Below are 23,831 nucleotides of genomic sequence, written 5' to 3' on the forward strand. Positions count from 1 at the left end.
AGTAGTCATTCCATAGTTAAAATAAACTATGCAAATCTTTGCATTGCCTCTACTTGACTAAAATGAGTTTCATTATCATACACCCTTAGCTGTAGGTAATAACAGCAAAGTCACTGCTATACTGGATATTCATTTCTTCTTCAATAGATTTCCACTTTACCTATTTGCCTATTTAAAATTTTGAGTTATCTAACAACCTGATAATCATATAATAAATGTCACCAAAGACTGTTTTCTAAATGCACTTTGGGGAATAATTCATTGTCTTATAATGAGAAAATATCAAAACTTTGTTTGAAGACAAAAATACTACCATGTGGAACAAATAGTCCACTTGGAATTTTTATTGTCATTTAATGCCTTATGCTTTATAGGTGCAAATTCATTCTGAAGCAATGCTTGTGGAACTTTTAATATACAGTTTCAATTCTGAATAGTTGACATTGAAATAGTTCAGCTGTGTTACAGTCTTCCCTCACAGGAGAAAAGCATTGCTTAAAGACAGGCCACTCACAAAATTTCGCAGAATTGAAAGATAATCTCCCAATTGTTTCAGTCTTATCAGATTTTGCTTATGAACGCCCTGACTTTGTAGTTATAAAGAAGGTATAAGATACATATGTGTGTGTGTGTGTACGCACGCACATCCAGTGTCACACTCAAGTGAACAGAATATGTTTAAGTTTACATTTCAATGTATATGGGTATTTTCTTAAAAATATGAAAGGTTGAAATATTTGATCAATGAATCCTGATAAATGATACAGTGTTAAATACAAATTTCATGTTCAATACTAAAAGATCAAAAAAGTCCTCTGCCATTGTCCATGTTTTATCTGTTTTTTAAAACCGTAGGGGAAACTATATACTCTCAGGGAAAAAAATGAAGCTTTATTGCGAGAGAAATGAATATAAGAAATAGCACTTTAAGTAGCGAAGAGATATGAAGCATTGCAACTTCATAGCCTGCTAAGGAGCAACAGCTGTACCTAATTTCAACTTGACGTGCTTCAGATCTCATATTCATATAGGTATTTAATGATCCAAACATAATGGTCCTATATAGAATAATTACTTATATGAAGGAGCAAACTTATTCGCGTTCCTTTTTAAATGATCCTTCAAGAGAAAAACTGCACTGGATCTTTGAACAATGAATAGTCCCATTCACCAATCCAAATGTTTGGGGTTAAATAGCTTATCTTTTAAGAGAGAATAGTAGTGCTGGGGTTACTTCTTCTTGACAGACTCTTTTTGTCTACCCTCTTCCCAGGATAGCCAGGACAATGACAAAAGGTAGAATGCCAAGCCAATCATTAAGTCATAGTGGTAGATAGTTACAATAAATATCAGAAACAAAAGGAAATAAGGTATTTTAGAATTGGTATATTTTGAAAACAAAGATTCGTTGCTTTGAGCTTGACTTTCCTCAATAGGAAGACTAGTAGAAGCAGAGCTCTCAGATTCTTTTTCACTTGAAGAGCATAGTAATTGCCCAGAGCTTACTAATCCTTTATTTTCACGCCTTGCTTCTTCCATATTCTCAAGAGGTTCGCTGATTAAAATCATTGGCCCTAGAGATTTTTCCACACTACACTCTTCTGATTGGAAAATCTGGCCTATGCATCTTCCTTTTCTACTACCTGACGTCACCATTCCTGAACTTTTGGAAACCTCTTCAGGTTTAGACTCAGGATAAGGGTGCTTCTCAATACCCTGGATTTCTCTTGTTGAATTACAAATACTTTCTGATTTTGTAGAAATAGGTTGGCTAGCCATGGTAGTAATTGCATTATCTATAGCAATTGCCTGCTCATTAGTTGACACCAAAATTTCAGTATGTTTGGAAAAAGGAGAGCTCTTCCAAGGAGCTCTATTGGTGTCTGAGTTAAAAGCAGAATGCACGGTGGCATCCAAGTCTGTTTTCTTTGATAATTCTTGAACTTGCCTATGATCTCTGTTTTCTGAAAATACCGTTTTGTCTGTTGGTAACATTCCCAACTGTAAATCCAGTTTTGAAGTTGCTTTTTGATATTCTGTAATGACCCGTGAGGATTCTTCCACGGATGTTATATTTTCAGTGCCACATTTCTCCTTGTCATGTGTCTTTCTAGGATTGTACGTAGACATGGTTTCTTCCTTCTCCATTTCATCTACATGTACATTACAAATACCTAAATGTGATTCCTTTTCAAAATCATTGTCATAGATTACACCTACTGTATCTCGTTGACAAAGGGTATAATGTGAATCATCATTTCTCCCTTCATGTGGATCAAACGCTGTTTCCTTTACCTCGATGGGCCTGTCACTTCGTGCTGTCTCTTGAGGTAGCTTAGCAATTACTGCTTTTTCTCTAGCAGACATGCTTTCTGGAGTACTTTCTGATGTTGTCTTAATTATATAGGCTGTACCTGCTTCTGCTTTCTCAGTAATACCATGATCAGCTAGAGAAGACAGTTCACAGCACATTGTTTCTTGGCAGGTAAACAATTCTTCCGTAGTAGCTTTCAAACTCCTCGTATTATCTCTTTTTTCGCACACGTCTTCACAATCTGTTTGTTCTTTGATATGCTCTGTTATGTTTGTCTTATTCTCTCTTGCTTTTCCCTGACTTTCCAGAACATTCCAACTTTGTTTATGCCGTGTACTATTATCCTGATCTTCAGAATCAATCCCACCTGATTTTTCTTCAACTTGGAACAGATAATCATTCCTCAAAACATTTCCAGTTCTTGGTGAACAAACTTGACCAGTTATCCCTTCTGAAGCGCTGCCTTCATTGGTCAAATGATGATGCTCTGGGGTTAACACAGCTTCTTCCCAACTTACATTTGTCCTTGGTGAATGAGACATGTCTGCTGTGATTGCCCGGGTGGGGATTGTGGTATCTTCGCTCAGCAGAGCAGGCAGGTCTCTGTTACTAGCTCCAATCCCTTCCACACTTATTTTAGGGTTGTCCACCTTCCTTTCTTGGTCATGTAAGATTGTTTGGAAATTTTTTCTTTGTTTTTCATTAACGCCTAAATATATTCTTTGTTCTTCATCATCCTTACCATTGCCATAATCTTCTTTAGAAGATTTGTCGAGATGTGCAGATATATCTGAATGGATATCTCTTCTTAAACACCCCCAATCTTTTGTTTCAATTTTTTTAGCTCCTCCTTCATGCTTTGTATTAAGGTTTCCTGCCATTAGTTGATCTGAAGAGGGGCAAGGTATTTGCTTTGTGCCATTGCCACGGGCTGGATTAGCATTATCATCCAGAACTTCTTTGCTGCCAGTGTGTAATTGCACTAGTTCATCACTACTAGTATCTCCCAATGATGGCCTGATTTCTCCCATATTTGAAGTAATTTCCTCTAAAGGTTGATGTGTACAGTCATTTCCTGAGGAATATTTTTCATTGCAGTAAAAATCTCCCTTTATGGAGCTTTCTGCCGATGAACTTGGAGACAGAGACCTTTGGAACAAGTCAGTGCACATTTCACCATGGATTTGCTTCTTCTCTAAACCCTCTGCTTTATTTGGAAAATTGACCGGATCTGTTGAAAATGTATTCCTTTCATCTCTGGAAGCAGTACTTCTGTTTCTTATTAAGTGTTGATTTATCTTATGGGATAAAAACAACAAAGAAATAATGACCATAAGATCATTTTGAATATGCAGTGAATTTTATTAACTCGGCTAGTAATTATCTGGTAGATTTCTTTGACTGATTTCATTTGTGGATTTCATATAAACTCTGGAAGCCAGATGTTTTGGGGAGATCCTTGTAGGCTATGACTGGGGAATGAGATTAGTAAGAAAGGGGGCCCAAATTAGTCACTTTCCTTCCCAGCTTCCAAATATCACATTGTATTATTCAACTATTCTTGCTTGTCATTGCACTTTCTCCTCACTTAGGCTATACACATTGATAGCTCCATGCTAATCAATTAGAGAGCAGTTTCCTGGGTGCCCCTTGCTACATTTACACTTGCTGTAGGTGCCCCCCATTACAGTTTCTCTTATTAATATGTTTTCTGCAAAGCCTCTGCAAACTATTAATAGCAAAACGTCACTCAAAGAAAAGTGAGGGAGTTAATGTCTCTGCAAATTCTGTTTTAATGACCCTCTGCCAACTGGTACTCAAATGTATTTGAGCTCCTCAGTGATGCCAACTGTCAGGATTTAACAGTGAGATGCCTAGTTTTTTTTCTCCTCCTCATAACTGACATTTGCATGATCTCAATAATTATATGCAAATCTTACGTTTTCCCCTTCTTCTCACATAAGGCTCATGTTACTTGTCAACTGCACAGCTGTCTTGTAAGCCAATGCCTGTGGGTTCCGCAGATTTGGTTGTATTTCCATCTATTATAGAGCTTCATTGTTTTATGCATTAACGTCAGCATGGAGCAAATTAGCATCTAAATTACAGCTCCCTGTTCATTTATTGGATGTACAATCTCAGTAACTTCTAAACAGACTTTTATATTTGAGCCTGCTCATTGTAATGAGATGTATTGGTGAAGTATGTGATTTTTCAGGACCCTTTCATTATATTCTGTGGTTTGAAAAAAATGGCGATGTTAACTTTCAGCTGGTGAGAATTCTCACAATGGGTGACAACTTTGTAGTTTCTTAAAGTTGGAGCAAAGTAAATTGCATACTTTAGTGATGCAGCTCCCATATCACTACAGAAAAGGTGGAATATGTGGGGAAATAGATGAGCTCTATTTCTCTCCTGTTTCAGGACTGACACTTGAAGAGGCAAATGTCATTTTAATCTTAGGTGATTATGAATCCATGTTTTCCAATGATATGAGGTCCATCCAAATACAGTAAAGGATAAATCGCATTATGTGACTCATTTACTCCTATTTCTTCCTTTGTGATAAAAGTGCTATCTAAACCATCCCCCAAAAAAATTCCAAATAGATTGAATGCTCACCAAGTATGAAATTTATAACAAATTTAATACTAAATTGTATAGTACTGAATTTGTTTCCTGTTTTAAAATTATGGCACAGGCTATTTTCTTTTTACTTGGTAATTTAATACTCTACAATGATATGGAACTTGGAGATTCTCACAAGGATGGAATTTTTAAAAATGCTGTTACATGTGAGAATCATAGACTTTTAGAGTTGGACAGGACACTAACAATCCTCTAGTCCAGCCCTCTCATTTTATAGACGAATTTGTGCTAAGTATACACTTGTCACAAAGATTAGAAATACACATCAGGATAGTGCTACCTCTCCTGTAATTCCTACAAACTATTACTCAGAGACGCTGGTAAATAGATAAGAAATGAATGTCATTAATTTACCACTGCAGAGACCAGAAGCAACATACAGAAATCAAAGTTCCTTGTTGATCAAGCTAGAGATGCAAGGACAGAATAGGCTGTGCTTTCACATTTGCAAATTATATTAGTTGAAGCTATTGAAAGACAGGCATTGCAGCATCTTTGAAGCAGAAATGGATTCATCTTCTCTAATACCGTGGCAACCAGAACACTTACCATCAACTCTAATTCTTTTTCATTATGTTCATCATGTTCCCTGTTTACATCTTTTACATTTTGATTACTGGTTTCCAAATCTTCCTTGTCCTCATGAGAATAAACGATTGTAGGGATAGAGGTATCTGAAAAGTTAATATAATTGTGCCTATGTAAGATTGTTTTAATTGTAGACTTTAACAAAAGAGACAAATTTGGTTTTAAAATTAATGAAGAATATTACCTGTATTCTTTGGATTCTCAAAGTTATTTTCTTCTGATGTTACTGATGATTCTTCTTTACTGTTAAATTTAAAAGAAAATGTTATATGTTTTTCTGGGACTGCATCTTCTAAGTATTTTTATTCAGGGGGAAATTCAATCAGTAACAAGCCAAATAAACATTATATAACTTTCTTATTTTCCTATATTACTTGGCATTTTTTTTAAATAAAAATGATCTTTTTGGAATGATGTAATACTAAGTATTGGTTGTAGAAAAATTTAAAAATAATTCAAACATGCCATATTTCTAAACAGAGTATGTTTCTCATATTAAAACTTATATAACCAAAGTAAAAATACATGTAAATGTAGATTATTCTATCTTCAATGGATTTCATCTTTTCAAATGAGAATGTTTTTCTCATGGCTTAATGATAACATTTTATGAACTGAAAGTCCATTTGTGGTCACGGAAATTGCTAACATTTCAATTAATTTTTTGTGTTCCATTTTACTCAAAATTCTTCCAGTTGGACTAACATTAACTCTCTGTCCAGAAAAGCAAAAAAAAAAAAAAAAAAAAAAAACCACCAAAAGTAAAAGAAAGAAAGAAACAAGCGAAAAAAACTGAAAGGCAGCTAAACTTATACTCAGTTAAAAGACTTTATATATGTACTGCCACAGGCCAATTTTATAAGCAAGACTTTGGATCATTTATATGCAAGCATACACTTTCCTTCTTTAAAATGATTTGGGTTACATTTCCTTTTCTAGCACACCCTGCATACTGATTATAAAAGACAAAACCTTTTTCTTTCAAATGTAATCTATTTGTAGTCGTATTTGTGGAGTCATTAGAATTTAGATTTGTCCATGAAACTCAGTAGGAAAAATGTTGGTAAAAAAAGCCCACTTTGTGTATAGTTGTCACAAGTCAATTTATAAGAAATATTTGGCCCAGTATACACATTTTCTTGTACTGTCTCAACTGAATTTCCTTATGGTGACTGTTCTCAACCACTTTTCTGCAGCAAAAGAAATCTGGAAAGTTGGCAATGGCTGATGAACTTGTGTAATAAGAGTCTAGCCTTCATTGCATGAGCAGTTCTGATCCAAATCCCAGGAAGGCCAATTTTATATTCACAAATCATGAGAAATTGAAAATTCTTCCATCCTGACCATGCAAGAAGATAATTCAGTTTTATATGTTTTTATGATTCATAATTTTAACTCTACTAAAAACATTCGGTATCTTTAGTGGGCCCACTTATAGAACATAATGCTTCCATATAAATATAATTTTATTAGAAAAATATACCGTTTGCATAATTGATACTGACTTAATTTATAAACCCATATTGCTTAATGAGGTCAAAAACTATGCCAAAGTTTATTTTTATGAAATCCAACAGCAGGCTGACACATCTTTCCTTCTCCATGTATATAATGTTTATATGCTTAAAAATATATAAACCATTAAACAGCATTTATTTATTCCTGCTTCATCTCTATTCCCATAAAAATACTGAAAGTATTATTTGTAGAAGAAAAATAGTCAAGGATTGTTGGTTTTACCTAATCAAACTATTATCTATCACTTCTCTAATTCAATTCTCTAAAACAGTTTAATTCTTAAAAAAAAGATCGAGTCAAAAGGACAGGAGCCTGCTTTAACTTATTTGGTGATAAAATAAGTATTCAAGTATGTATTCTTATGTTAGTGTCTTAAAATGCAAATATAGAAATACAGGAGAAAAACTTCAAATTCAGGGACAAGTACAAAGAAAAGCAGAAATAAATGCAATTTAAATATCATATTGAATATTTATAAACAAAAACAGAAAACGTGTAACATTTCTATGGGGAAAGTAATACAATTATATCAAAGAGTGTTAAAAAAAGATCCTCAAAAACTTGATAAACATACCATGTTCATAGATAGAAAATATTATGAAGATGTCAATTCTCTCACAAATTGATCTACAAATTTTATACTAATCAAAACATCAAAACATTTTTTATAGAATTTGAAAATGTTATTCTAAAAAGAAAAATAAAGGGCAAGTGATAGCTAAAATGTTTCTGAGAAATAGCAGGGAGGAGGAATTTTATCAGATTAAGTATTTTTAATGAAGATTTATTTATTAAGATAGTGTTATATTGGTAGAGTCAGACAAACTAATAAGACAAGATTGAGAGCTTAGAACCTTGGTATATGACAAATGGTATATCCAGAACCTTGGTAAATGACAAACATGGTATGTCAGACAATAGGAAATATGGTACTTTTCAGTAAGTTGAGACAGAGAAAATGGCTACCAGTTGGATTTAGATCTTAAATGTCAAAAACCTTGAAATTCTTAGTTGAAAATATATGTGAATATCTTCTGGACCTAAGAGTAGGAAATATTTTCTTAAGAAAGAAGAAAAAAAAAAGATTTAAAAAATTGGTCAGTTTAACTGTAGTAAAATTTAAAATGTTTATTAAGAGACTATGCAGTAAAAATGAAGTTACAAAGTGGGAGAAGATGCTTTCATTACACAAAATCAACACAAATAAGCATCAAGAATACATAATGAACTCCTACAAATCAACAAGAAAGCACAATTCACTGTGTGTAGGGGAGCAAGGGTGCAGACATATCAGAGAAGAGGAAACACATAGTCAATAAGTACATAATGGGATGGTCAGCATTGTTAGAGAATAAATGAAATCAAGACTGCAAAGAGTTATAATTTTATGCTCATTTAATTCATAAAAAATTAAAAATATATTAATACCAAGAGTTGAAGATGACTGAAGCTGTAGGCTTTTTTTAATTTTTTTTTGAGACAACATTTTCCTCCATCATCCAGACTAGAGTCCAGTGACGCAATCTTAGCTCACTATAACTTCACCTCCCAGGTTCTTGTGCCTCAGCCTCCCAAGTAGCTGGGATTACAGGCACAGGCACGTGACACCACATCCTAATTTGTATTTTAGTAGAGATGAGGTTTCACCATGTTGCCCAGGCTAGCCTTGAACTACTAAGCTCAGGCAATCCACCTGCCTCAGCCTCCCAAAGTGCTAGGATTACAGGCATGAGCCACCACACCTGACCCCCCAGGCTTTCTTATACATTGCTGATGGGAGAATAAATAGGTAAAACCACTTTGAAAAACAATTTGACTGACATTATCTTCAAAATCCAACATTTATATAAATGATGACCACTACTTCCACTCCCAGGTGTATACCCAAGAGAAACTCTTGCATTTATTACCTGAGATATCTAAAGGAATGCTCATGGTGTCATTGTTAGCTGTATAAGTCTTGAACCAACCCAAATCAACAGAATAGATACAAAACTATTAACATCACAAAAAGGAGTATGATACAGCACTCAAAATTAACACACCACAGAGACAAACAATATGGATAAATCTTAGCAATATAATTTTAAATGAACCATTCCAAAGTATAGCAGAGGATATTCTTTTTTTTTTTTTTTTTTTTGAGACGGAGTCTCGCTCTGTCGCCGCCCAGGCTGGAGTGCAGTGGCCGAATCTCAGCTCACTGCAAGCTCCGCCTCCCGGGTTCACGCCATTCTCCGGCCTCAGCCTCCCGAGTAGCTGGGACTACAGGTACCCACCACCTCACCCGGCTAGTTTTTTGCATTTTTTAGTAGAGACGGGGTTTCACCGTGTTAGCCAGGATGGTCTTGATCTCCTGACCTCGTGATCCACCCGTCTCGGCCTCCCAAAGTGCTGGGATTACAGACTTGAGCCACCGCGCCCGGCCAGGACATTCTTTTTATTAAGCTAAAAGCTACCTATATATGTAAATAAAATTACTTGTCCCTTGCTGTATACAGTTATAATATAAATTATACAGTTATAGCTATATATACCTATATATAATATTTGATATATTTATATAAATTACAGAGTTATATATAGTTAAATATAACTTTATAATATATATGGCAAGGGACAAGTAATTTTATTTACATATGTGTAGTTTTTAGCTTAATAAGAATGTCCTCTATTATAATACTTTGGAACTGTTCATTTAATATTATATTGACAAGATTTATCCATACTGTTGTATGTCTCTATGGTTTGTTATATATTATAAATTTCATTTATATAGCAAGTGATAAGTAATTTTATAATAAACAATTACACTAACAATAGCTTGATTTTTATGATATTATGGCTATATCAGGTGGTGATATGGTTTGACTGTGTCCCCACCCAAATCTCATCTTGAATTGTAACTCCCACAATTCCCATGGAAGAACCCAGAGAGAGGTGACTGAATTAAGGGGGTGGGTCTTTTCTGCACCATTCTCATGATAGTAAATGAATCTCATGAGATCTGATGTTTTTAAAAACAGGAATTTCCCTGCACAAGCTCTCTCTTTGCCTACTGCCACCCATGTAAGATGTGACTTGCTCTTCCTTGCCTTCTGCCATGATTGTGAGGTCTCACCAGTCATGTGGAACTGTGAATCCATTAAACCTCTTTCTTTTGTAAATTATAGTATAAAAACAGACTAATACAGGTGGGTCAAATTAGGGGGAAGAAATCAGGAAATGAGAATTCAGTCACTGTTTTGGGTGGTTGTTTTGCAGGTGCTTATTAATAATTTGAAATATCTACATAGTTCAATTCTAGTTTCAAATAATTTATGAGGATAGATGGATTACTCTCTGGCCCACATTAGAGGATGTCTATTAATAAAATGCCACTCTGAAATTCAAAGTGCTAGTCATATGACTAATTACATCTAAAGAGTTGAATTCAAGAGCTTTAGAACATTTGAGAAAAAAGACAAAGAACTTGATGGTTGATGATGATAGGGTCCAGAACCATGAAAATTGTGACATGAAGAAAGTATACTTTTGAATATCTCTCATTTCCCCCTTATGTTCCTTGAGTTCTTTTTGGTAAAGGAGAGTTTCATATTTTTCTGTATTCACAGTGGCTAACACAGTACCTGAAACATAATAGTGGCATAATAAATGCTGTTGAGTCAATAACTGCACAGCATCCTTTCCATCCTCCCTTCTCCTCTTTACCTTTTGCCAACATTACTGTGACAGTGTGCTTCTCTTATGTCCTCGTCTAATTTCAGAAAATAATCTAATATTTTAAAATATGTACATTTTTGTTTATCTTCTAAGACTTAAAGTATTACCCCTTCAGAGTTCAGGACAATGTTTTCAATTATGGAGTCAATAATGAGTCAAGATTTAAACATAATTTTAAAATTATTATAATTTTAGAAATTAAAAAGTAAAAAATTAATTAATGGAACAATACTTTGTTTCCACTCTACCTTAAATTTTATAATATAGTCATCTATATTATTTAATCATGGTCTCTATTTTTCTAATAGATATTTTAAAATAATCCACGTGTCATGAATTATAACAAACACTGAGAAATTGAAAATAAATATGCCCTAGTTTCTTATCTCAAGGAATCTATAATGTGAAGATGGAAATAGACATATCAACAGGTAATTATAATTACTATAAGTGATAAGTACTATAATAAACAATGGTATATGATATTCTCTTAGAAATAAGGAGAAAGGACAGAAGTTATCAGGAGACTGTTAGAGGAATCAGGAAGTTTATCTCAAAGTTACTAACATTCTGATTTAGGTTTTAGGGATGACTAGAAGTTTCCCAATTAGAGAAGAATACAGTCATTGTAGGCAGAGGGAACAACAGGTGGCCAAAGACAAGACTAAAAAAGCACAAAAGGGCCAGGTGTGGTGGCTCACGCCTATAATCACAGCACTTTGGGAGGACGAGGAGTGCGGATCATGAGGGTCAGGAGTTTGAGACCAGCCTGGTCAACATAATGAAACCTCATCTCTACTAAAGACACAAAAGATTAGCCAGGTGTGGTGGTGGGTACCTGTAATCCCAACTACTTGGGAGGCTGAGGCAGGAGAATGACGTGAACCCAGGAGGTGGAGCTTGGAGCTTGTTGTGAGCTGAGATCACGCCACTGCACTCCACACTCCAGCCTGGGAGACAGAGCGAGACTCCATCTCAAAAAAGAAAAAAAAGCACAAAAGAAAAAGTCACATCTAGAAACAATGAGATATTCAAAGGGCTGGACTCTGTTTGGGGAAAGAATGCCAAGGTGTAGAATAAGAGTTAGTTCAAGCCAGATTGTAAAGGGCTTAGCATAGCAGGCAAAATGAGGTTGAATTATTTAGGTACTTTTTAACCAGTGGCATGGGGGGTTAGGGCTAAACAGGAGAGAGACGTGGTCACATTTACATTTACCAACCTATTTCTGGAAGTAATGTACAGGAGAAACTGGATGGGATGAGCCACAATGGAGCAGAAAGACTAATCAGAGGCTCCTGAAACATTTTCAGGCACAAAATAAGGGCGAAGGGTACTATTAATGAAGAAAGAGAAAAAGAACCAAATGTGAGTTTTAATTTTTGATGTAGCATTAATATGATTTGATCAATATGCTGTACATAGATGTTTTTTAAAGCCCTTTTCTACCCAACCTCAGTCGCATTCATCAGAATTAGAAATCTACATTGTTGCCCCTTCTAAGACCTAGGCCAAGATGGTTAACTGAGGGATCCTGCACTACAGGTCAGCAAGGTCTTGAATTAGTCTGCAGATTGGTTTTGATGTTTTATGTGCTGGGTGACTTGCTTCCCAGGAGTTCATGTGGACACCTTTTTCAGGGTTCCTCCCTAATCTCTGGTACACATGTCTAGATGGTAAACCAGCAAGTTATTTCTAGGTTTTTTGTTTTTATTCCAGTCGTTCACTGAGGAAAATAAAATGTTTTCTCATTCACACTAGTCACCTGGGTGACTAACATTCTAAGGAGTTCTTACCAGCCTTTAGAATGCCTTCTTGGGCATTCTACTGGAAGAATTTCTAAGGAACTAGAAATCAAGTTCACAGAGGAACTTTAAATATGTCAGTTGTTTAGAAGCCCTGTTACCTTGTCTCTCCCCTCTCTCATAAATACAATAGATCTCAAATACAACAACAGTTCCTAGAATTGCCTTTCATGTCAGAAACTTCAGGCCCTACCTCTGTAAAATCTAAATTAATATAGACCTGCATATGGAGGTAAAGATGGGGAACAGAGAATGATGGTGCTAAAAATTTCCTAATATGATTTTGATGTGAGGCCAGATTTGCAAACTCCTCGTGTAGACAACAATATATCTCCCTGCCCCACTGGATTTAGGTATGCAGACGGTTCCTTCCTAGTTGATAGGCAGGTGGGAGAGTCATTCCTGTAGTTGCAATTCCTGGCCCCAAATCCAGTTCCCCTGCTTCTTACTAGTTTCATATGAGTTTAAAGCATGGTTTGCTACTATTTACATAAAATCAAGAAAATGTTGTGCAGAAGCTTCTAATTTGGAGATCTAAAAGGATGGAACCACCATCATTTGATGTGGAGATTTAAAAGGAAAAACATGGGTGAAAGAAAGAGGATAAGTTTTATTGAAGGATATGTGCTAAACTTGTAAACTCTTCAACCAACTGGGAAGTAAAAGCTAGTGTTTGTTGAATGAAAAATGCCCAGATTGACATTTTTCCTTTTCCCTTACAGTATCATTGCACACAGGCTTGCACTGTCTTTATAAGTTAAGGTAAATTTTCCCTCACTTCAGAGAAGTGAAACATCATATTGAAATTTTATGTGATGACGTCTAATAGACATTAAATATGTGCTGAACATAACAAATTAAGGTTTTCCAGGCAATAGTTACACTTGCGACATGTAGTAGCAATTTTAAATGTATAGCAATCTGTGTTTATTCATTCAATCCATCATCATTTAACAGATATTTAGTGGGTGCCCACCAATTACGAAATGTTGCACTGGATTGTCACAAAAAGCAAGTCGTCCCTGCCCTCAGAAGGCTCACAAGCCAATGGGGAGAGTGGACAAGTACATAAAGCAGCAGCTCCAGGGTACGACAACTGTGAGCTCTGTGACGAACAGAGTGGGGTAGGAATACCTTCTAGAAGGACATGACCCGTAAGCTGAAACCTAAATAAGAAGTCTTAGCTAGAGAAAAGAAGAGAAGCAATTCCAAGCTTAAGGCATTATATTCAAAAACCTTATAAATAAAAAAAGAATTATTCTCAACTTGTTAAATAATCCAAGACACAATTTAGTAAAAATGAAAGACAATTTAGTAAAAATGAAAGACTACCAACCAATTGGTAGTCAACTAGCTTAAGAGACACAAATTTAAACCCAAACAGTGCCTCTCAAAATGTGGTTCACAGACCTCCTATGTGAAAATGACCTGGTACTTACTACAAATGCTGCTTCGGGGCCAGAAATCGGATCTACTGAATCAGCATCTCTGAGTGGGCAGTGGGAATCTGCATTTTAACTGGAACCTCAGAGTTAGCTGAGATGCACTAGTGCTTGTCTAACTACACATACTGAAAAAGAATATCTGCAGGCAAACACTCAGACTCCAGGAATGCGGTATACAAAGTGCCTCTTTATGTCTCAAACTTTTCCAGCAAGTTACCCACAATTATGCTACAGCTATAGCTCTGTGCACAAAAGAATAAATGTTTGTGTATCTCATATGTACCCAGAAAAGAAGAAACACATTGAAGAATAGACCAATCATCTTCTGTGACTTACAGAATAAAATAATGAAACATCAATGGGTTAGAAATTGAAGGACATTTTCAACCTATCTAATAAGCAAAAAAAAAAAAAAAAAAAAAAATTGTGTTTCTAAGTCAGCTATTAATCATTCAAAAATGTGAGTTCTACAGACTCTTTACCTCTGAGCCCCATGCAACTTACAGAAAGTTTACTTTTTATGCCAAATTCCTCTCAGATTTGTAAGAGACCTCATACATACTTGGATTGTCTCATCCCATCATTTTATAGAGAAAAGAAAACTAAAGGCCAGTTAAACAATATGGCAGAAGTCATACTAACCAACTAGTGGCAAATCCATAACTAGCTCTAAGTTTCTTAGTCATTATGTTAGTGTTCTTTCCATAAAGGGTCAATCTGTGGTGAAAAAAAGCAAAAAAAAACCTGCATGCAAATCTTAGTCTTTCCGGTTACTTAACACTTACTAAGTCAATTACTCACCATGTGACTTCAGTCAAGATACTTAATCAACCTCTCTGCGTCTAATTTTTCTCCAAAATCTTGCCTACCCCTAACACAGAGTAATTATTTAGCATAGTTTCCAACACACGAAAGTGTTTACTAAATTATTATTTTCATTAGGAAATGTAGTAAATGGCACACTGATCATTAAATCTAATTATCACAAAAACAAATTTATATGCTGCTTCTTTTACGCTGAGTTATCTATACTTTTAATGTTTACCATATTCTCTCATATATTTAATATGCAAGGTACTTCTAAGAGTAAAATGTGCAGTCCTTGATAGCATACTTGCTCAGCCATTTAAATATACCCTTATTATTAGAAGAGCACCCTTCAAAAAAAAAATCATTAGATCTTCGGTGACAGTAACCTTTTGTTTAAAAGTATCCTCTCCAAATATAATGTACACTGGCATGATAATTTGCACCTTCTTTCATTACCCAATTGATTTATTCAGTGCCAGGATTTAGGCACCATGTTAATATTACTGCAGCTTCTGGATATGTTCCACTTTTGCTTTTGGAGTTACAATTAATTTTAACACTGTCAAAATGTAGTCGTTTTTGGTATAATAATATAGTTTTTCCAAAGGTCCTATGATGCCGTTGTGCTAAAACCCCATATGTCTCTTAAAAAATGAGCAAAACCTCTTAAAGATCTATGCCACAAAGTCTAAGTCTGATGTGATGGAATTACCCAACCAGTTAAGGTGAATGGCAGGATTAGGTTGTAAGCAGCAAAGCCTAATTCTGCTCCAAGAGGAATCAAAATGTTGGCATGAAAAGGGATCATTTCCAAAGTGAATCATGAATACTGTATTTGTGTCTCCCTAATACTCAGCCTGAAAGTGCTCAGAATTTTCTAAACAGGACCAAACTTGGAATTCTTGGGCATCACCTCTCTCTTTATGATAAACAACTAAAAACTAAATGTGAAACTACTCAAGTTCAGACCAGCCCTCTTCAAAGCTTGTGATCTCATTTTTTTTCTTTCATACTCCTTCACCCCCATGAAAGAGAAGAAAATAAATGACCTTTAAAATCAGAAATAACATGAGCCTCCTTTGAGATTTTTAAAAAGTCATTCAAGAACAGTATATCATCATTGGCACTAAGTGGACACATACAGAAATGTTTGTATGGAATAGGTTTTCCAAGGATAATTATATAGTGTATTGTGGACTGTTTCTTTTCATAATATTATGTTGCAGCTTCTCTAAAAATTGACTTTCTAGAATTCTGCCATTTCATAGCCACTCATATATTGAAGAAAGGAAGAAAGTAAAGGCTTATACTTAACAATAGGCAAAATTCATAATACATTACCCAACTACTACAGCTTAATATATTTTCCTTTGGTGTTGCAGTACTGGCTAGTCTTCTCTTGATCAGGAATAAAACCAAAAGCAGAAGAGAAACATTTGATTAAAAGAGAGATCAGTGTCTAATTGTGAAGAGAAGTGCCAGAGGAAAAACAAATTTAAGGAAATATGCAGAAGGAATTAAGGATGAAAAGATGCATTAGGTTCAGTTTCTTCATAATGCCAGAAATGAAAACAAAATGAATACAGTCTGGCATGATTAACAGGCATTGAAAAAAGCAAAAAAAAAAAAAAAAAAACTCAAGAAAAAAAGTGAGAATTTTAAAAATGTCTTTATATTCTTCTATGCTGAATCTGGAAACTAATATCTGACACAGTAAGGTACATCGTTTTGTTTTGGTTTTGACCGAAACATTGTTTTTTGGTGGGCATCACATTTCTTATCTGTAAAGTGAAAGCTCTGGATTAGCTTAGAAGACCACAAATAGAATACACTCATGCTGACCTTTCTAACACTCATGGCAAGCACTGATAACAGATAAAGGAACTTCCTTGCTGTGGCCATATTGAGCCCCACTACTTTTCTTTTACACGGCCAGGCAGCCACTACCCATCAACCCCTTCATTGCTCAAAATGGAACCAATTTGCCTTCTCAGCTTTAATATTAAATAAGACCTCTACATCTGTATAACTAATAGGAGTATTCTGAGTATCATTTAGAGGTGTTTAATTGGAAAAATTCCTAATATTTTTCAAAAACAAAAATGCTGGTAGAATCAATTCTCCAATAAGAAATGGAGAAATGCTGAACAACAAAAGTTGTTCAATCTTTGAACTAATAGTCTATGAAGAAGGGAATCAAACTTACATTCCTGCAACAGAATTACCTACAGAATCCATGGAAAGGCATTCAAGTACTTTTTGAAGCCTATTCATATGCCATGTTATGGAAAATATGTTATGGTATAACTTTTCATCTGAGACTTTATATACTGCTTTTATTCACTTTCTTGACAACCTAAAATTGCAATATAGCCAAGGATAAATTGTCAGTTAAATCATATGATCTGTATTATCAATTTAAATTTAATACCACAGAAATCTCACGTGCATAGTTTGTGAGCTAATCTTATATTATTTCTACTACATGTAATGGAATGGTGTATTTCCATGATATTTCGTTTATGGAAAAGAAAACCTTTACAAAAGTAAAACATTGCCAATATCTATAATTGATTAAGAAAAACAATACATTGAATATACCTATTACATAAGCTAATTTATTACTTTTAAAATGTGACTATAAACCATGTAAAACCACAAGCCCATTGGGGAAACTGTACTGAACTGCTCAAGCATTCAAGTAACTTAGAACATACCAGTATGTTTGTGACCAGATTGTTTCATTGAATTATCTTCCTCTTTGCATAAAACTGAATTGTTGCATTTCTAAAAATCTTATCTATTTCAATATCTAAGTTAGAACATTGTCCAGTACCTCGGAGCTTGATCTTGAGAACATACTGAAAACAAAAGGTACTTTGCCTTATTGATCCAGAAAATTTCAACAGCAGACAGAAAAGTGACGGAAAAACAATCTTATTGGAGAATTCTTTGCTAAGGCTCTCTTCAAAAGTTTCTTCATTTTTTAACTCTTCAGTTCCTACCAAGGATAACTGGTCTAAATCTGCTTTGTCGTGACAAAGAGGTAGGTGGCAGTGTTTTTTCTAGCTTACCCCAAAGGAAGTAGGGAAAAAAGACATTTTAGACTTAATTCTCTGATTGGATTGGGCACCATGTGCAATTCTGTAGCTGTGTACTCTCCAAAGAGGCACTCAATTTTCAGGATCTAATGCATAACTAAGTAGAATCTGGGAGGTCCAAGTGCGAACCAAAAAACATTTAGGTTGCTTTGGGATTGAGATCTAATTACAAGCAGAATTCATATGTCATAAGTAAAAGAAGACTTACAGATAAACCTGGCCCAAAGAACTCCATTACAATCTGCCAATCATATTCAATTGAGAGAAAAATCAAATGTTTTTCAGTGATGGATACCAGAACAACTGAATATACTTCAGAGAGATACCATTTAAAAAAATCTCAAACTTACTAGCCTAAAGTCCTTATTTTACCTGCATTCTTAAATGAAGCAATAGTCACCCTTGGAACAGGTGGGTAGCAAGAAAGTAGCGATTGTCTAGCTGAGAGTCTTGCCACCTCAGAAGTCTTATCTCCACAATTTCCTCACAACATATACTGACAGCTTTATAACGCCTACAGCCTTCAAAAATAATCAGTGTGTTGTCATGTGTATTTTTTTCCTAGGGATACTAAATTTCAGGTGTTATTTTCTTCATAATGTTGTTAATTTTTTGTGATTGTATAAAAAATCATTATTAGAGTCATGACCACTGAGTCAACTAATTCCAGTTCAACAAAACCTGTTTCTTTCATGGAATCTACAGTAAACTTCACCTAAGTCACTTGATTTGTTAAATATTGAGCTCTACCTTCAAACTCTACTGTATTTGAATTAACATATTATTTTGAAAACTGTTGTTAAGAAAAGGTGATCTTAAATGTAAACCAATATTCTCAGTATATGTTTGGAAGGGTTTGGAGAAGGAATGAATACAAGAGGGGATGAGACTTCTGAACTTTGAAATCAAATCATTCAGAAGTGACAGCGCTCAAGAGAGGAATATCTTACCCAATAGCTTGACAGGTGTGAGCTCACAGCATCAAACTGCAGCCACTCATCTGAGCATGTGTGACCTCTAATGTTCCCCAAGATGAGATGTTTTCATGTGGTTTGTTTGTTATTTTTTAAGGAGAAAAAAGTACCAAACTTCAACTTTTTTCCTAGCTTCTATCTCATTCCTGGCTCTTGACGAAGAATTTCAAATGTGTGTCAATAGCCCTCCCATTATCCGGAGAGTAAATCAGGTGAAATGATGCATAACTCAATAAAAATACTGGAAAAGCAATGCTTCAATATGTTTCATGGTAAATCATAGATTTTTACATTTGTTTAAAAAAATCAGAAATCTTAAATAATTAGGACTAATAAAATTAAAGCATGCCAAAGCAAGTTAGAATGTTAAGATACTGCATTGTTGTGATACTTTTATTTAAATGTTAACTTTAAAAGATATGAAGTCATCTTTTAGACCCTGGGCATGTTTCTGGATTGCTATGCAGTCAAATATATGTCTAGTATTTCCTCTATGTTTTTGTTTATATTATCAGTTACTGCTTTATAGTTTTTATAAGTGGTTAGATGACTCTATGATATGAAATCTTTTGGAATGTATACCTATTTTCAAGCAATTCCATTTTACAAACATATTTTCAAATTAGTTATTCTACTTACGCTAATCGTGCCATAAATTTATGTGTCAGGAAAAATAGAAATACAGTAAATTGGATGAGTTTGCATTAAAATCCAAACAAGAACCCTATTATTACACCGGATTTGTATTTCACAGCATTTGAAAAGTTTTCTAGGCAGATTCAGTAAGTCTTAAAGCATTGTTTCTAAATTTAATGCTTTGGTGAACTTACGTCACACATTAAAGTCATCTTAATGTACCTTTTTGTCAATTCTTCACAATAGTATTACAAAAAAGAGAAGAGAGGATATATTTATAAAGCAAATGAAAAAGAACTCAATGGAAGCCTATTACACTACCTGTTGATGAGCATATAACAGTCATTAATATGCGGATCATTGACATGATAGGCCATAATGACTCCTCCAGGGACTATCAGTCTATTGTGTCAGAGACTAGTTGGGGATTCATTAACGTGCAGATGTGTGACTTCTTAATATGCAAATTATGAACACAAAGCACTGAGGCATACCTCACAAATGTCCACATTTTGTGTTACACATTTTCTTTGTCAACCCCTCACCCACACCTTTTGTGAGCTATTTTGTTTCTTCCATCCTCTGTCACAGATTTCTTCACAAAACAGCCTATACTGATATGGAATCTACCACTTCACATTCAGAGAACTCCTCCTCTTCAGCTCATGTTGTGTTTTGTTTTTGTTGTTGTTGATGTTTTTTACTTAAGGCTGGTTTATACATACATACCACTTGCTTGCACCATTTTGACTAAACCAGTCGAATTCAGAAAAATATAATATCTGCTTTTATATTTTTCTCCAATGTGAAATTGGTTTTTGGCTAATGACACATCAAAGTGAAGAAAGCACTTGTTTTTAAAAATGAAACGATGAAACGTGAGTAGCATAATTAGCAGTTGAATAATTTGGACTGAAGGTGGGTGGAGAAAACATAGTGGAATGGAATACCGAAAAAGAGCAGAGAAAGGCACAAGAGAGGACACCAGAAAAAAGAATGCAATTAAATCAAGTAAGAGTATTTGATACCAATGTAACACAGTAAATGAGGAAATGGATGTAAACCACTCAATGTCTGGCATGCAGCAAGCAAGCAGGGAGCATCTGCTATTATTATTATATTGCCATTTTGTATTTATGCAAAAAAGTGAATAGACACATTCCCTTTTGAAAAAATATGAAGAAAAAAACATATGGAGTAAAAGTTGTTCAGTCTTTGAACTAACAGTCTATGAAAAAGGGAATCAAACTTACATTCCTGCAACAGAATTACCTACAGAATCCATGGAAAGGTATTCAAGTACTTTTTGAAGCCTATTCATATGCCGTGTTACGGAAAATATGTTATGGTATAACTTTCCATCTGAGACTTTTTATATTGCTTGTATTCACTTTCTTGACACTTTATTATTCTAACCTGATCTAAAATACAATACAATCTTTCATTACTATTTCTCTTCTAAATTTCAGGAGATACAGATCCTTAGTTCTTTACTTGTAAACTCCATATATCCTAAACACTACAGTGGGTCTACAGAAGTCTATTTTTATTGATTATAAAATAATTATATCTCCATATAAATTAATTTGTATAATTTTTAAGTTAGCTTTAAGGTCCTCACTGTCTTGAGGAGATCCTACATAGATTTTATTTGATTAAAACCCTTTAAACATGAGGTAATATGTTTTAGAATAAATTATGCTTATTAACATGCTCATTACAAGCAGCTAATTATACTTCTTATTCTGGCTAATGTTAATTTCAATATTAAATGCCAGAAAACATCAAATAGTTACTGGAGTTCCAAGCTGCAGTGAGCTATATGATTCCACCACTGCAATCCAACCTGGGCAGCAGAGTGAGGCCCTGTCTCTTAAAGGAAAAAAAAATTCTGAAAATGATATAGGAAACTTAGAAACTTACAGTAGAGACATCATCTTATATTCACTGGAGCCACCCACTGGAGGGGATGAAGGAGGTCAGGATGAGCTTATAAGTGCCAAGACACCTTGCCCCATTGAAGGCTTTTGGGTCCCTGATTAAATGAGTAGAACTTATTACCAGAAAATCCTAAGAAGATGAAGTGAGAAGGGTTCACTAGGATGACTACCGTTGAAGATTAGTATAAGAGCAATATGGTGTTCGGGAAAGGTCAAGCTGAGAACCAGATAAAAGGGGAAAGGCAAACAGCAGATGACTGAGGAAATGGACCACGCACTGGGATTGCTAAAGGAGTGAAGTGCAAGAGCCAAACTCTGCGGAGATGCAGTTATGTTGACAAGGATGGAGATCTCTGTCACACTTTTAACTTCTTTTTTTTTTTTGAGACGGAGTCTTGCTCTGTCACCCAGGCTGGAGCACAGTGGCGCAATATCCACTCACTGCAAGCTCCGCTTCCCGGGTTCACACCATTCTCCTGCCTCAGCCTCCCGTGTAGCTGGGACTACAGGCGGCCGCCACCGCGCCCGTCTCATTTTTTTTTTTTTTAATGTATTTTTAGTAGAGATGGGTTTTCACCGTGTTAGCCAGGATGGTCTCGATCTCCTGACCTCGTGATCTGCCTGTCTTGGCCTCCCAAAGTGTCACGCTTTTAACAAAGCAGCACAGGACATTAGTCAACACCTGGAAAGACACTGCTACCCAGTGGGTTTAAAGAACTCAATCCACCTATTGAATATGATACCAATTCAGAATAATGTTGGATAAAGTTCAACATGTGTTCATTCAACAAGTATTTAATTTGTATTGGGCTAGAAGTTAAACTACTAGCTCAGGCTGACATTGAACAAATTCTGCCTTCATAAAGTTTACAGTCTAATGAAGGATAACCCAAGACAGCACTTTAAAATCACAGCTGTAAGTTTCCTGACCGGGGTAGCATGGAGTTCTATAGAAGAAAATAATAAGAGAACGAAGTCAAACTCAGAACAGAGGTGGCCAGGGAAGGCCTCCTGGCAGAGGGAGCATTTTGTTTGAGTCCTGAGGGCTTAGTATGACTATTGAGATGAAGAAGACAGTGCAGAAGAATATTCCAGGCAGACGGAATATAATGGGGCATGGCAGTGAGAGAGATATGTGTCCAGCAAAAACAGGTAAAAGATGAGTACAATTAGATCTTAGTGACAAAGATAATGATAAAAATTTTCTCTTTAACCAAACTCTAGCCAGGCTCTTCAGGCCCATGTTCTTGACTAGGCCTCAACCCTGGCCTACACAAACTACAGCCTCTCAACACAAATGGTTTTGTCCTCCTCCTTTCCCTACAATAAAAGACTTAAGCAAATACTAACATCTTTTCTAAAGCTCAAGGCCATATTTCTAGGATGACCCTAGTCATATTTAAAGTGCCTGTTTGAGAAAGCTCAAGGCTGCCAAAAGAGTTTATTGTTTGTTCCAGCCAACACCTGAAGATAGGGCCCTGACCACCATTTCTTAGAGCTTTTACTAAAAAGGGCTTACAAGTGCAAATCCCTTCTCTCTGTGTTAAGATGTATATGTATGTCCTACAATTCAGTATTGTCTTTTTCCAGGGCCTGAAAGCTATTTCACTAAAATGTAATCATCAGGAAGGATAGGGTTTCTATTTCCCAGTCTGTGGAAGGATAGAATCCTAACTAGAATTTCCAGCTAACAGACTGGCTAGCCTAATCAGCATTTATAAAGACCAGTCCTTTGCAATTTTTTGGTTTTCTGACTCTATTAAAAGTCAGGAACTCACTCAGATCCTATTTGCCCCTTCTCTACTCTTCATTCTCCCTTAAAAATACCCAGTCACCTCTGTACCAACTCAAGCGGAGTTCAGTTCATGATGGACCCACTTCCTTATTGCAATAGTGTATTACTGATTAAAATCTGTCCTTACCACTTCATTCAATGTCTTTAAAAAGAAAAATGAATTCTTTCTAAAAGTTTACTTCATTCTAAATGAAAATTAACTTTGCCACACTCTGTGATGTACCTTTTTTCCCCAAAGACATGTTCCCTCTTCTTCCAAGTCATCACTGAAGCAGCAAAGTATATTTAATAAATAATATATAAAGCTTATCCTTTGTATCTGAATGTCCCACATCCTTAATGTTGTTATTAATACTTAAAAATACTTCATGCCACATTTTCTAAAGTGTTATTTTATTTGGATTTACTTATTTTTATTTGTTTAAATAGCATTATTATTTTGGGATAGTGTGACTAGTTATAAGATTTTCATTATTTTTTAAATTATAACTCAAAACACCAGTATTTATGTCCTTGGTTTACATCAGTCATTCTCA

General features: G+C 35.1%; 1 protein-coding gene across 1 annotated transcript in view; it reads right to left on the bottom strand.

Annotated features, from left to right (window-relative positions):
* Positions 1 to 248: 248 nt before the first annotated feature.
* The window catches only part of PPP1R3A (protein phosphatase 1 regulatory subunit 3A), a 37,650-nt gene continuing 14,067 nt past the window's right edge, over positions 249 to 23,831 (bottom strand). The window contains exons 2-4 of the mRNA XM_007982634.3: positions 5,736 to 5,794; positions 5,513 to 5,637; positions 249 to 3,612 (exon numbers count right to left, since the gene is read on the bottom strand). Coding sequence (XP_007980825.3) covers positions 1,231 to 3,612; positions 5,513 to 5,637; positions 5,736 to 5,794 — 2,566 coding nt within the window. The 3' untranslated portion in view covers positions 249 to 1,230. The remainder of the gene's footprint in view (positions 3,613 to 5,512; positions 5,638 to 5,735; positions 5,795 to 23,831) is intronic.

Source organism: Chlorocebus sabaeus, chromosome 21 (assembly GCF_047675955.1).
Source record: "Chlorocebus sabaeus isolate Y175 chromosome 21, mChlSab1.0.hap1, whole genome shotgun sequence".
NCBI classification, from domain to species: domain Eukaryota; kingdom Metazoa; phylum Chordata; class Mammalia; order Primates; family Cercopithecidae; genus Chlorocebus; species Chlorocebus sabaeus.